This window comes from Salmo salar, chromosome ssa02 (genome assembly GCF_905237065.1).
Source record: "Salmo salar chromosome ssa02, Ssal_v3.1, whole genome shotgun sequence".
NCBI lineage: Eukaryota > Metazoa > Chordata > Actinopteri > Salmoniformes > Salmonidae > Salmo > Salmo salar.
Window position 1 is genome coordinate 40,187,546 of NC_059443.1, and position 12,351 is coordinate 40,199,896.

Here is a 12,351-nt window from a genome sequence, read left to right on the forward strand (position 1 = left end):
TTATTGTGTCACTGAATGAGATCAACATAATGGAGACATAATAGAGCGGTTGGAGACATTGACTGAGGGGACTGCGCAATGTTGTCAGATTTATGTCATTTTAATTTGGGCTTGTGCATCGTGGTTCAGTTTTTATGGAGACATCACATGAGATTTTTGCACTTCCTACAGCAATGACAAACATATGCCGTGAATGTTGAGTTCCTCAGGTGCTGTCATTATACATTTAAAGAGCCTGTGAAAGGCAGTCTTAATATGTGTGTCAATTATTATGATGACTGTATACTTACTGGTATAGTACACAAATACAGATCATTGGTATAAATGTAGGCTACCGTACTGTACATCTATGGCATATACAGGCCAACTACTGTACGTGTGACAAGTAAAAACCATTGAGAGACCACGGGAGAACAAAAAGGGAATGGAAACATGGAAATGGAAAGACTACAATAATATTTGATTGCACAGGAAGAGACCGACTACTGTAAAACATACAATGATCATGCTAGTGTGTCTGCCATGTTTACTGCATCTGAATTTTATTCAAGCTTTCACAGAAGTAATAAGATATATCAATGATATACTGATGTTGAAATCTTCAGTACCACTATCCACAATACGAACACGTATTTAACGTATACCTTCTCGAGAAGCTAATATTTTTTGTGTAAAGCAAACAGACCCAGGGAAAGCTAAACAAAAACGTGACAATGATTGCTCAAAGATTAGTGTCAAATGGTACAAAAACTTTAGTTGCTCTGTCGTGTCAGGCTGACAAGTAGTTGTATAATGCAATGATTCTTTCCACTGACAGAGCTGTATATAGTACAGAACACAGCTGTAGATGGTTTACATGTAACCAGAGCCATATGATTATGGAAATATTGATGCGTTGATATATAGCTGTGCCTTTACAATGATCTCTCTCATCATCTAGATCAAATTTCCCATTCTACCAGATTGATACGTACACACACGCATTAAGCGTACGTGCAGAAACACATACAATGTACCCACACCCACACAAATATACATAGACTTGTGTGACCACTACTTCACAAAAACATTTGGTTGAAATTTTGTAAACATACAGACAGGCACGAATGCACACACAGACACACGCACACATACACTCACAACACACAACACACCCAGTTTTCAAATCTAAACTTTTTATGCTGAAGAGACCAAAACATTATTCTACTTGAAATTAAGAGCTAAGCTATTAAGTGGGTAACCTTTGTCTAACACCAGATCAGGATTTGAACTAAAGCTGTCTAAACTTTCTCTTTATTGTTGCTGGTTTGTTTTGGAGCGGATTCCCTTCAAACCAAAAAATGTATTAAAAAAAATGTTTTCCTTCAAAACCACACATTTGTTCCAGTGCCTTTCTTTTGTTTCATCATAAAATATAATTAAAATAAAGAATCTTAATACTGTTCATTTTCTTTATATCACTTACAACAACATCTCCTTAGAAATATCTACTTGCTACCGTTCACAAAACATGAGTCAACAATGAAAAGCACATCAGGGATTCTAATGGATTGAAGAGATCCTTGATCATTGTGAAGCCTCCATCTTGAAATGCTCATATTCATATTCAGTGTCTTCCACTGTTCAGCCACTGGGATCTCCATCTGCCAACTCCAAGATAAACTTGGAAGCGGTGAAATGAAACATGTTGACCCTACTGCAAGGCTTACAGTGGAACCCTCTACAGTGCACATTCCCCCTCTTCTCTCCAAGTTTGATAAGTCCAAGTCTTGTTACTCATTTATTGCAGCAATCCTCCAGTTCTCTTACAGCATCTTCTAGAATGCATAGCAGCATTAATCCTTTTCTTCATCAGTTTGATATTGTCACCTCTGTCCACTGACTGTCTCTTAATAATGGCCAATGCAGGTGGGTGTTGCCTAGTTTTTGTCCCTCCTTGTCCCCACCAAGTCCCAGCGTGAGTAAGGCCTAGGCTACAGTGCTAGGGGTAAGGCTGGGCGCGGTGGTGGCCTGGTTTTGGCCCTTTTTCCTCCTGCCGCCTCCCTTGCCACCCTCTCTGCTTCCTTTCCCTCCCTCTTTGCCACCCTCTCTGCTTCCTTCTTTTCCTCCCTCTTTGCCCCCCTTCGTGCCACCCTCTTTGCCCCCCTTCGTGCCACCCTCTTTGCCACCCTCTTTGCCACCCTCTTTGCCCTCGTGGCCATGGCCTCGGACGTTTTCTTTGTCTTGCCTCCTCTGCGGGTCTCGTCGCTCGCCCTTATTCTTATTCCCATCTGGATAGAGAGAGGAAAATAACAGATTGAAATGCATTATTACACGACTACGACACCAAAATAACAGGGTAGTTGGGCTCAGCTTTTATAAACAGGGCTTTAACGGCTTTGGTGTGTGTTTTAAGTACAGTAGAGTCAGAATGAGCTTGGTAGACCTTGACATTAGCCCATTAGCCCATATTCACAACATGTTCCTCAGTGGCATTGTGTGGATACCCCGGTTTCTAGCTTCCTAACAGGCCCTTTTAATACTGGCTAATTGTCGCTAAGCCCCAGACATGCAGCTCAGGATCCAGAGCCTTTCATAAATGCCACCATGATGCAACACAGTGCTGTATTTGGCTGACAGGAAACACACAGCAGTGCCATAACGACAGGCCGCAAAACAGTAATCAAGCCTTTGTGAGGAGTGTGGCCGCGACTCCGAGCCGGACACGTCTTAACACTCGCAGAGACAACGGCTGATGGAACATAATAGTTCATGTAAACAGTTGGGGACCGGTTGAGGTGGGCTCCTATCTCAATGTCTGCCTTCCCTCTCCACTCTACCTCCCCCCGCACTCTTGTCTTTCCCCTCCTCTTCCTTTCACTCTCGCTGTAGGCTGTTGTCTGGATTTCCACCTGTCACACAGTTGAAGTGCATAATTGCTCCCTAAATACAAACATCCATTAAGAGTAGCTTTCCAGGAACTCGGGATGGAAAAACCGTTCAGGAGAGGATAAAACAGAGGAATGAAAGTAAATCAACACTGTTGAAGTGGAGTGCACGAGTCCTTCATGTCCTGTACATACAGCTATAGATTGTTCAACATGCGAGCACTCATTGACATCCTCTTGACATTGTTGATGTAAATTGCGCTATGCCACTAAACCACTAAGCCACAATGAGGTTAACACGTCGGAGCTCTAATGACAGCGTGTGTGCGTGTGTTTCTGTGTGTGTGCGCGTGTGGCTTGCTTGTGTGTTCACGCAGGCACGGGTGTGAACAACCTTTCACGCACATAAACGGGAATGGATGTTTGCGTCAGGTGTCAGACAATGGTTGTTTATACTGGGCTGATGAGTGCTCCCACTATGAGAGGAAACTGGGAAGTTAGGCTGAGGAATGTTTGCTATGAACTTGATGTTCCCTAGAAACAGAGACTCAAAACACTCACTAAGGGGGCTGGAGAGCATTCGCCAAAGCTAACTGTTTGACAACAGGAGGCTCATGGAGCATTCTTGTTCGTTTGCTTTAATAATATAATGTAATATTTAACCAATAAGGCCCGGAGGGGGTGTGTTATAAAGCCAATATACCAAGGCTAAGGGCAGTTCTTATGCACAACATAACGCGGAGTGCCCTGATTACAGCCCTTAGCCGTAGTATATCGGCGATATACCATAAACCCTTATTGCTATTATAAACTGGTTATCAACATAATTTTAGCAGTAAAAATACATGTTTTGTCATACCCGTGGTATACGGTCTGATATACCATGGCAGTCAGCCAATCAGCAATTAGGGCTTGCACCACCCAGTTTATAATTAAGCAATAAGGCACATGGGTGCGTGGTATATGGCCAATATACTGTACCATGACTAAGGGCTGTTCTTATGCACAACGCAATACGTCAAGCCCTGAATGCTGATTGGCTGACAGCCATTGGTATATCAGAACGTATACCACGGGTATGACAAAACAGTTATTTTTACTGCTCTAATTACGTTGGTAACCAGTTTATAATAGCAATATGGCGCCTCGGGGGTTTGTGATATATGGCCAATATACCACGGCTAAGGGTTGTGTCAGCGATGCGTCGTGCCTAAGAACAGCCCTTAGCCGTGGTATATTGGCCATATACAACACCTCCTCGTGTATTATTGCTTAATTATATAACTGTTGTAATAGGCCTACGCCTATTTCCTCCATTCTGCACCACGTGCTCTTTTTAGCTTGTTTTATAAGTAATTTATTTGTGATTTGAGTGTATTTGAAAGTACGCAAAGACAAAAAGCCTTGTTATTACTCAAATTTGCTCCATAGACATGTATCTCAGTATAAACCAATGAAAATACCTATTTGGCAGTAAACCTGCAAACATTTAAGTATTTAATGGCGCATATTTTGAATAAAGAGACCCCTGAAACTAAATGAGTTTCAATAAGCATTCCTATCATTTATTTAACGTGGACCTGGCAGGAGCACAGGTGTGCAGTATCTTTCCCTTTGTTTGGTAGAAAACAGGCAGAGGCAGACCCAATACAGTAGTCCACTAACTAGAAGTAGTTGATGTAACTTTTCTTGAGACACGAGGGGCCAAAGTCATTAAAGCATCTGTCACTGTAGGGCCCTATTGGCCAGTTGGCTCCTGACATTGGGGGCTGTGTCACATTTCTTAGGGGAGTGTTGACAAGACTTGATTACTAGCTTTGTAAAGTATTTATGTGTTGCCTGCCTTGAGTAAATAAACAATTTCTGGGGGATTAATTTCTTCCACTAATGAAAACAAAATGGAGGCTATTTGCATTTGGAAGACATTTGTTTCTGTTTAGAGTAATGTGCTTTAGTCAGTGAACCTGGGGAGTTACAGTAAGGGCCATTTGTTGAGTGTGCACAGCAGGACCTGGGCTGATTCTCTCACTGTGTAAGGACTTAATTAGTCCCTTGACAAGCCCGCTAATGGACCGAGGGGGACTCCATCAATTTATGACAGCCATGATTGCAGCTCCACTCCATCCAAGCTAAACAACTGTGGCCTGACAAAGGCAATCACGCATTTAGCAAATTCTGTTTTCATGCGGGCCCATTTGTAAAAAGCTACAGGAAGAAAAAGGGGAGAGCTTGGCCAAATCGACACAAAGCGTGAGATCTGCAGACCAGTAAATCACTTGTGTTATACAAGCACTGCCCCCTGTGTTTTTTTACAGCGGCCCGTCGGCCAAGTCTTGCAGATGGATTCGCGGCCTCGCTAATTTAGCACATGGCAAGTTTTTTTAAGCACATGAAAAAGGGCTTAGACAAGGTCATGATAACCATCGCCTATGAGTTAATTCACATGAGAAGAAAATGTATTTGTTATGTGCCTTGACAGGAGATCCTTACTCATTTTCACAACAGTGTATTCTGAGACCAGAATAAGGAAAATACGTTGAAGCTAATGGCAATCATCTCTCGAAGTCAAACTGTCCACATTTCACAACTGGAGTCACATCATACGTCTCAATCTCCTTCAAGATACGGGTGTCTCCTGAGTCCTGACACACTACACTCTGTCATTCCAACACGGCATCCCGTTCCCTCATTTTCCCTCCTTTCACAACACCGCTCGCTAAGTTTAGAAATTTGGCATTCGGCACTACACATTTATGGAGCAGTTTATAATATTTCACCGTTAATTATTCTTCTCAATCCGTGGTGGAAATTCTTTCCAGAATGCAGGCGTCATGCAGTGTAAATTTGCCTCTCATTTATCAAAGAGTGCTGTCCTGGTCCTGTCCAGTGTGAAGCAAGTCCACTCCTCCCTGAAGAATTACAAGCAAGAGCTCATATATATCCTCCCTCGAAGGATTTCTTCATCTAATGTTGTATAATGCTGTTTCTGTGTGCATTTTTACATATTCCATCTGTTACATATTGCATAACTGACATGATTCTTCATTGATTCTTTACAGCGGGTAAACTGACGCTTGTTGAAAGCTCTTACTCAAAATAGTAGCAGCCCTGAAATCCAATAAGTGTACCACCCGCTCATAAAGTTTGGGAATATTGCTTGTTTACTGCACACTAAGTCCTTGTAAAGAAATGGAAGCTTCCAACTTTGATTCAACATGTACATTAATTAGCTGCCAAATAAAAGATTCACATGGATTAAAACCAGGAATTACAGTGAGAAAAGTAGGAGATAGAAGCAGTGGCCAAATGGGCCCACCGTTGTCAGCCATACAAAACAACTCCTTTCACTTCAAATAAACATTAAGAAATCGACTCCAAACCTTTCTCTACCTTTTTATTGGGTCGATCACAAAGCTAAGCATCCCAGCCATGATGGTCAATAAAGTTTTGACTGGTCCATTTTATTTTATAAGGCAGAGTTCATTAAAACTTACTGACCCGGCCTTCCAAGTGGCGCAGCGGTCTAAGGCACTGCATTGCAGAGCTAGAGGCGTCACTACAGACCCAGGTTCCTTCCCTGGCTGTGCCACAACCGGCCGTGGCTGGGAGTCCCACAGGACGGCACACAATTAGCCCAGCGTCGTCCGTGTTGGGGAAGGGTTTAGCCAGGGGGGCTTTACTTGGCTCATCACGTTCTAGCGACTCCTGGTGGCGGGCCGGGTGTCTGCAGGCTGACCCCCATCGCCAGTTGAACGGTGTTTCCTCCGACACATTGGTGCGGCTAGCTTCCAGGCTAACCTGGTGGGTGTTTAGGAGCGAGGTTAGGCGGGTCATGTTTCAGAGGACGCATGACCACTTCGGCTCTCCCGAGCCCATTGAGTAGTTGCAGCGATTAGACAAGATCGAAATTGGGGAGAAAAAGGGGGGTAAAATACAAAAATAATAAAATAAAAACCCTTACTGACCAAAGGAGAGGCTTTTTGGTTTCTCAACTACTTGAATAAACTCCATCTTATAATATCAATTACTACTAGAAAAATGTTATGGACCAAAGAACAACAACGGAGTAGTACTAATTACAGCATGATTAAGCTGTTCTCAAATTGAGTGTTACCGGGCAGATTGCTAGCTTAACAACATTAGCCAGCTCTGAAACACGACGGCATATGAATGATAAAAGCTAGAGCAAACATGTCAGAGCCGTGTAAAACTCACGCCTCGCAGAGCTTCAAAACAAACAGTCCAACTCCAGCTCTTATCGTCATCCAACACTGCAGTGCACTGCATGGCACCCTCCCATCTGTCTTGCCTGTTTGGCTCTTTTGGAATGTTTGTTTACATGGTTCCCAGTCAGAGACTCCGTGTCCTTACTGAACAAACACTTTTGAGGTGCCAGGTCATGGTCATACAGGTGGTTGGTGTTGTGTATTGCCTTGGACATTTATAATATTGATGAGAAAAAAAAAACTTATTTAGTGCAGGGAGTTTATGACTTCATCAGAAAAGGTGCTAATCACAATATTATTGACTCTGTGGTTGTGTTGAACTGCTGTTTTGTCATCTTTCATCTACTGTCTCATTCCTGTCTTTTAACCATCCATATATTCATTATCTGTTTCACTCTATTTCCTCTCGTTGCCACTCTCCTAATGTAGGTATGTGTTAGTCCTCACCTTCTTTTCCACATGGTGCCTTCGGCACTGTGCACTTCTGTCTCTCAGTCTGTGGAGCACAGGGCCGGGGGGAGGACGCAGAGACCGTGTCAGGGCTGGGGGCCAGAAGAAGCTCTTGCACTCTGGTCTGTGTGCCTTTTTTAAAGCCACACGTCTTGTTCTTCTTCATACAGGGACCCCATGGGCTCCATTCGCCCAGTTCACATTCTACAGATGGGATAGAAAAGAGGACAGAAGTTAAATACAGTTTTAGATGCACACACATAGAACACACATGCAACAAGCCCAAATTGAAACCCAATAAGCCTTAGATCTCAACAGTTCTTACATGTTCACAGTGAGAAAGTAATGCAGAGGAACTTATCCAGCCCAAATCAGACATCACTCATTTGGCCTTGTCAAGCGCAAAGCCTCTATGTTACCAAGTCCGTTTATCTAAAGACCTCAACTGTTTTACCCCTAGTGACATGCTGTTGAGCTTAAGTCATGACTATCTGTCAAGAGCTGGTTTCCATCGTGGGGAAAATGTTAACCTTTTTCTGGGAAAATATTTGGACTTTTTTGTTAAAGGTTGGGGGGTGGGAGGGTGTGAAGCAAGCAAACTTGATACTGCCGAAAACAATAACAGAAATTAGAGAATATATAAAAGAGAGGCTGATATGAGCACTTTTGTAAGGTAAGGGAGCAGGGGCAATGCCAGAATGTCAACCTGGGGGTTGAGAGCTCCTCTCTGAGGGGTCAAGTGGCCTGGAGCAGCCAGCTAGCACTAGACTTGCAGAGTAATGCCATTGGTGCTCTATTTGCTTACTTGTGACAGAAATAATTTTAAAAGAAATCAATAAAATCATCCTGCAGGCCTCCCTCCGAAGTTCAGCTGGCTCGCTGGTGATTGAGAAACAGCAGAAAGAGAAAGAAGAAAAAAGGAACAGAGGAGGAAGAGAGCTCAACAGAACACAGCTTCTCCACGTCACTGAAGTCTTGAACTGAACTCTCATATGGCAGGCGATATTCATCCAACAGGCTGATAGCTGAAGGGTATTTAGTATACCATGTGTGATGGGTTAGGGTGAACGGGGTATGTTATGGGATCAAATATGCAGCCCACACCTGAGAAACATTTAAAACTTTGTGACAGGCTCTCACCACAAAAACTCATCATACTTAACTTCATATGCTTAATACTCAATGTATGGGTAGTGTGGGACTTACAGTAATATTATCTTATTCAAAAGCTAACATGTGTCAAAAGGCTATATGCCCTTAAACTCATTGTTCATAATCCAGTTCAGTGTCAGCTGTGAGTGAAGCTGTGGCAGGGGGTGAAAGGAAGAGAGGTCAGAGGTGAGAGGTCACTCACCTACGCACTCCATGGTCCCGTTGGTGGTGCTGAGGCCTTCAGGGCAGCTGGGGTAACATCGCCCTCTGTGTGAATATAAGCCCTCCTTACATTTTGTGCAAAAATTGCGATTGAAACACTCCTCACAATTCTCTATTTTACATTCTGAAAGGAAAAGGGGAGAAAAAAATATGAGTCAAAGAGAGGAGAGAATGAGAAAATCAAATCACACTTAGTTTAGTTCATATTCATTGTGTTAACATAGTATACACGTACACTTTGCATTAACTGACAGCATAACACGTCACTGTTCATCGTTCTGGCTTCAAGCTTCTGCATTAATACAGAATAATACAGTATTACAATACAAAAACAGCAAAGTATGTTTAAAAAATTTGAAGCCTTTCTACTGCACTTAGGGATCCTCTTCTCCTCGGGGGAGGACAAGAATGTAGGCTGATTTGTATTTCCTATGAGAGATTTATTAGTGATAAAACAATGGGGAGAGACTCTTCGGGGGGATTTTGCATGAATAACACCCATGTCTTAAAAGCATGTGCATACCACGGCTATATTTTTTGGAAAGCGGGTGGCCGAGTATGGGCCAAGAGTAGAGAGGACGTCAGCGGATTTCCACGCATCTTTGCCTCGTTAAAAACACAGCTTCTCCAGTCAAACAAACAACTACTTTAAATTGAGGGTAATTATGGGTGCAGGAGAATGAAAAACAGACACCTTAGAGGACTACCAAGAGCCCCCCCTTTCTCATCCCAACCCTTCTACTAGCCCCCCTTTTTCATTACCATCATTATCTTATTCTGAAATAATAACATTTTATCTGCCAAAACCAGAGTGTAGAAACAGAGGCACGCTAAGCGAAGGTCACAGATGTAATCCTTACATCTCTGGGTTGGAATATCTGTGAATATCCAGTCACAAAACCCTAGACACCTTTCCCATAAACAACAAAAATAAAGAATGTCTAGTCGGCTGGAGTCTTGCCAGGAGTTCAAAACAAGCCAAAGGGAAGAATCCTCGTTGGGATTTTAATGCCCTAACCTCAATTATTACTATAAGCTCTTGACAGCTAAATTTGACGTTACTGATGTTTGGAGCAAATACTTTAACAAATGTAGCCCTAATGTAAAATACATGTGGCTAACAAGACATCTTGGGGATTTCGATATGTCCGAAATTGAAGCGGCTGACTGGATAATAACAGCAGGTTAGCCACGGAGAGGCTTGAGGAGGAGGTTGAGGAGACTAACCAGCATGCACAGCGTCCTTTCAGGATGCAGTGGACAACATTGAAACAATAACGGCTAAGGTTAAGTTAATTTCAAGTGACAGTAAAACATGAACAAAAATGTGGGGATTAGAGTGAGCCAGAACTTTTGTTGTTTTTATCCAAATTGGACTATTTTCCAAAACCTTCTTCCTGAGTACCTAGCAGACAGACATGCTCTGAGGTTATGGCCCTGTGTTTATGTTGACATATTGTACATGTACAAAGTTTGTCAAGCTATTTCAAATACATATCTTGAAGCACATTATGCTCAATGTTGCACTATATTACACAGTTGCGCTAAGGCTAATAAGTTCAGATGGATCCTCATTATGTATCTTGTAATGTGATTTCAGGTAGCTACATGTGTACACAACGCTATGTGGGGTAATAACTCTTGTTTCATTGAACAGGCCCCTATATCGGTCCATGTTGCTGGTATGAGGAGCATCACACATACCAGCCCTCCTTATTCCAACCTGAAACTTCTTCTGCTGATTGACAGTAAGCTTCTCTGCTGCGAAGGCATCTGGACAGTTACAACTCGTCCAGGAGGAGCTGTGTAAATCTGTATGCTATCTCACCTTCCTCTCAATGTAAGGGCTATAAAATACCAGGGTTAAAGAGTAGGGAAACACTGTTTAAAAGAAAGCAATAAGTGCTTCTTATGCCTCAGTATGTACAGTACCAGTCAAAAGTTTGGACACACCTACTCATTCCAGGGTTTTTCTTTATTTTTACTATTTTCTACATTGTAGAATACTAGTGAAGACATCAATACTATGAAATAACACATATGGAATCATATAGTAACCAAAAAAGTGTTAAACAAATCAAAATATATTTTATATTTGAGATTCTTCAGTGTAGCCAACCTTTGTCTTGATGACAGCTTTGCACACTCTTGGCATTCTCTCAACCAGCTTCACCTGGAATGCTTTCCCAACAGTCTTGAAGAAGTTCCCACATATGCTGAGCACTTGTCATCTGCTTTTCCTTCACTCTGTGGTCCAACTCATCCCAAACCATCTCAATTGGGTTGAGGTCGGCTGATTGTGGAGGCCAGGTCATCTGATGCAGCACTCCATCACTCTCCTTCTTGGTCAAATAGCCCTTACACAGCCTGGAGAAGTGTTGGGTCATTGTCCTGTTGAAACCCAAATGATAGTCCCACTAAGCGCAAACCAGATGGGATTGCGTATCGCTGCAGAATGCTGTGGTAGCAATACTGGTTAAGTGAGCTGTGAATTCTAAATAAATCACAGACAGTGTCACCAGCAAAGCACCCCCACACCATCACACCTCCTCCTCCATGCTTCACAGAGGGAACCACACATGCAGTGATCATCCGTTCACCTACTCTGCGTCTCACAAAGACACGGCGGTTGTAACCAAAAATCTTACATTTGGACTCATCAGACCAAAGGACAGATTTCCACCAGTCTAATGTCCATTGCTCGTGTTTCTTGGCCCAAGCAAGTCTCTTCTTCTTATTGGTGTCCATTAGCAGTGGTTTCTTTGAAGCAATTCGACCATGAAGGCCTGATCCATGCAGTCTCCTCTGAACAGTTGATGTTCAGATGTGTCTGTTACTTGAACTCTGTGAAGCATTTATTTGGGCTGCAATTTCTGAGGCTGGTAACTCTAATGAACTTAACCTCTGCAGCAGAGGTAACTCTGGGTCTTCCTTTCCTGTGGCGATCCTCATGAGAGCCAGTTAGATCATAGGGCTTGATGGTTTTTGCGACTGTACTTGAAGAAACTTTCAAAGTTCTGGAAATGTTCTGGATTGACTGACCTTCATATCTTAAAGTAATGATGGACTGTCATTTCTCGTTGCTTATTTGAGCTGTTCTTGCCATAATATGGACTTGGTCTTTTACCAAATAGGGCTATCTTCTGTATACCACCCCTACCTTGTCACAACACAACTGATTGGCTCAAATGCATTAAGAAGGAAAGAAATTCCACAAATTAACTTTTAACAAGGCACACCTGTTAATTGAAATGCATTCCTGGTGACTACCTCATGAAGCTGGTTAAGAGAATGCCAAAAGTGTGCAAAGCTATCATCAAGACAAAAGTTGGCTAATTTGAAGAATCTCAAATATAAAATATATTCTGATTTGTTTAACTTTTTTTTGGTTACAACATGATTGCATGTGTGTTATTTCATAGTGTTGATGTCTT

At 42.5% G+C, this 12,351-nt stretch overlaps 1 protein-coding gene across 1 annotated transcript in view; it reads right to left on the reverse strand.

Moving 5' to 3' along the window:
• Positions 1–525: 525 nt before the first annotated feature.
• LOC106583005 (R-spondin-1) overlaps positions 526–12,351 on the reverse strand; it is a 35,144-nt gene continuing 23,318 nt past the window's right edge. The window contains exons 4-6 of the mRNA XM_014166717.2: positions 8,898–9,041; positions 7,541–7,747; positions 526–2,270 (exon numbers count right to left, since the gene is read on the reverse strand). Coding sequence (XP_014022192.1) covers positions 1,969–2,270; positions 7,541–7,747; positions 8,898–9,041 — 653 coding nt within the window. The 3' untranslated portion in view covers positions 526–1,968. The remainder of the gene's footprint in view (positions 2,271–7,540; positions 7,748–8,897; positions 9,042–12,351) is intronic.